Source organism: Pygoscelis adeliae, unplaced genomic scaffold (assembly GCF_000699105.1).
Source record: "Pygoscelis adeliae isolate BGI_AS28 unplaced genomic scaffold, ASM69910v1 Scaffold37, whole genome shotgun sequence".
Taxonomy (NCBI): domain Eukaryota; kingdom Metazoa; phylum Chordata; class Aves; order Sphenisciformes; family Spheniscidae; genus Pygoscelis; species Pygoscelis adeliae.
Window position 1 is genome coordinate 4,033,585 of NW_008825308.1, and position 2,923 is coordinate 4,036,507.

The window sequence follows — 2,923 nt, forward strand, 5'->3', positions numbered from 1 at the left end:
AGATGATCCGCATGTTTTACATTTTTCACAAATTTTGGGTGAGTGGTTAAAACATTTCCTTTAAGTGTGTGTGTGTGTGTGTGTGTGTGTGTGTGTGTGTGTGTAAGAACTGAAGACCTCTGCTTGATAGTCAGCTCTGTTACACTGTATATAACTCATGGAGGGGGGGTTGTCATAAAATCAATTAAAATTATTTACTCGTGTAAAGATACAAAATTTCTCTCACTGAAGAGAGCTGTTAAGTGCACTGAAGTAAGAGGTTAACGTACTTAATCTCATTACTGAAGGATTCCACCACAAAAGTCATCTAGGGGGTGAGAGTGTGTGTGTGTGTGTGTGTGTGTGTGTGCATGCCTGTGTGGGTGGGTGTGCGCTTTGTAAATGTATAGATAGAAAAAACCGCACCACAAAACAGTTTTAAGAAATGGGTGATGTGGAGAATGTGTCAGTATTCTCTCTGTTGCATTAAGCTGCTGTTTTCAGCACTGAGCGTTTTTCTTTGGATTCCTACCATGGCATTTCCACCACCGGTTAAAAATCGAGGTAGAAGGAGGGGAAGACCTTGGTGCGCTGTTCACTGGGGAGGTTCTGAAGGGAAGGGGGAGCTGGGTAATATGGGAGGTGGGAAACCTCGTAAAATGGTGCTTCTTTTCTCTTAAATTACAACCGTGAAACTGAACTGACAGCCATTTTCTGTATATTTATGGGGCTGGTCGTGAAAAAGAAATCCAAGGAAGCATTGAAATGCACCCCACAGGAACAGAACCAGAACAATTCCTACTGTGACCTCACCTTTTTAAACACCGCAGGCATTTGACTCACTAGGAGTTGCCCATCAACATTTTAATCAATGCATGTCATCCAGTTTTCAAAAGTGTGGGAATTAGAAGTGACAGGAGGGGTTTTTTTGTTTGATTAACAATCTGTTCCCTACCCCACTGAAGATATACATAAACTTTGTGTCCATTTTAAATTTTATGGGGCTATGCTATTATGCTGCTTTCTTTTTTTCTCCTTACCCTTACAGGAAATAAAATGTATGCTTGCTGCTCTACAGTAACTTTGGAACAGGACCTCAACAAAAAAATGCATATCTGGATGCTGCAGACGATCGCATTTGCTTTAACATCTCTAGTCCTTTCGTGGGCAGAAAGCATCGAGTATTATGGGGAAATCTGTGATAATGCATGTCCTTGTGAGGAGAAGGACAGCATCTTAACAGTGAGCTGTGAAAACAGAGGGATCATCAGCCTTTTTGAGATCAGTCCACCAAGGTTCCCTGTCTACCACCTCTTGTTGTCTGGGAACCTTTTGAACAGGCTGTACCCAAACCAGTTTGTCAATTACACGGGGGCTTCCATTTTGCACCTGGGGAGCAATGACATACAAGACATCGAAACGGGGGCCTTTCACGGGCTGAGAGATTTAAGGAGGCTGCACCTGAACAATAACAAGCTGGAACTTTTACGAGATGACACTTTCCTCGGGTTAGAGAGTTTGGAGTACCTACAGGTTGATTATAATTATATTAGTGTCATTGAACCTAATGCCTTCAGCAAACTGCATCTGCTGCAGGTGCTGATTCTCAATGATAACCTCCTCTCCAGTTTGCCCAACAACCTTTTCCGTTTTGTGCCCTTAACTCACTTGGACCTGAGGGGTAACCGGCTGAAGCTGTTGCCCTATGTGGGCCTTTTGCAGCATATGGATAAAGTGGTGGAGCTGCAGCTGGAGGAAAACCCCTGGAATTGCTCCTGTGAGTTGATTGCTCTAAAGGATTGGCTGGACAGTATCTCCTACTCTGCTCTGGTGGGAGATGTGGTTTGTGAGACCCCTTTCCGTTTACATGGTCGAGACTTGGATGAAGTCTCCAAGCAGGAGCTTTGCCCCAGGAGGCTCATCTCGGATTATGAAATGAGACCACAGACACCATTGAGCACCACAGGGTATTTCCACACTACCCCGGCTTCGGTCAACTCCGTGGCCACTTCTTCTTCAGCTGTTTACAAATCCCCCTTGAAGCCCCCCAAAGGGACCCGCCAACCCAACAAGACAAGGGTGCGCCCCACCTCCCGCCTGCCCTCAAAAGACCTGGGATACAGCAACTACGGCCCCAGCATTGCCTACCAGACCAAATCCCCGGTGCCTTTGGAGTGCCCCACTGCCTGCACTTGCAACTTGCAGATTTCCGACCTGGGCCTCAATGTCAATTGTCAGGAGAGGAAGATTGAGAGCATTTCTGAACTGCAGCCCAAACCCTATAATCCTAAGAAAATGTATCTGACGGAGAACTACATTGCTCTGGTACGCAGGGCAGATTTTGTGGATGCTACTGGGCTGGATTTGCTGCACCTGGGCAATAATCGGATCTCGGTCATTCAGGACCGGGCTTTTGGGGATTTAACTAATTTGCGAAGGCTGTACCTGAATGGGAACCGGATCGAGCGGCTGAGCCCAGAGCTGTTCTATGGGCTGCAAAGCCTGCAGTACCTCTTCCTGCAGTACAACGTCATCCGGGAGATAGAGGCAGGCACCTTTGAACCTGTCCCCAACCTTCAGCTCTTGTTTTTAAACAACAATCTGCTGAGGTCTTTGCCAGGGAACATTTTTTCTGGTCTGTCTCTCTACAGGCTGAGCCTGCGGAGCAACCACTTCTCCTACCTGCCAGTGAGCGGGGTGCTGGACCAGCTGAAATCCCTGCTGCAGATCGACCTGCACGAGAACCCCTGGGACTGCACCTGCGACGTGGTGGGCATGAAGCTGTGGCTGGAGCAGCTCAACACCGGTGTCCTGGTGGACCAGGTTATCTGCGAGTCCCCTAAGAAGTTTGCCCAGAGCGACATGCGGGCCGTCCGGGCGGAGCTGCTGTGCCCCGACTACTCGGACATCGTCGTCTCCACGCCCACGCCGTCCCCGGGCCAGC

The 2,923-nt window shown here is 48.1% G+C and overlaps 1 protein-coding gene across 1 annotated transcript in view; it reads left to right on the forward strand.

The window, feature by feature from the left end:
- Window positions 1-1,035: 1,035 nt before the first annotated feature.
- Window positions 1,036-2,923, forward strand: part of SLITRK5 (SLIT and NTRK-like family, member 5) — a gene marked incomplete at its 3' end in the record, with an annotated part of 5,116 nt that continues 3,228 nt past the window's right edge. The window contains exon 1 of the mRNA XM_009330236.1: window positions 1,036-2,917. Within this exon, the coding sequence (XP_009328511.1) occupies window positions 1,036-2,917 (1,882 nt within the window). The remainder of the gene's footprint in view (window positions 2,918-2,923) is intronic.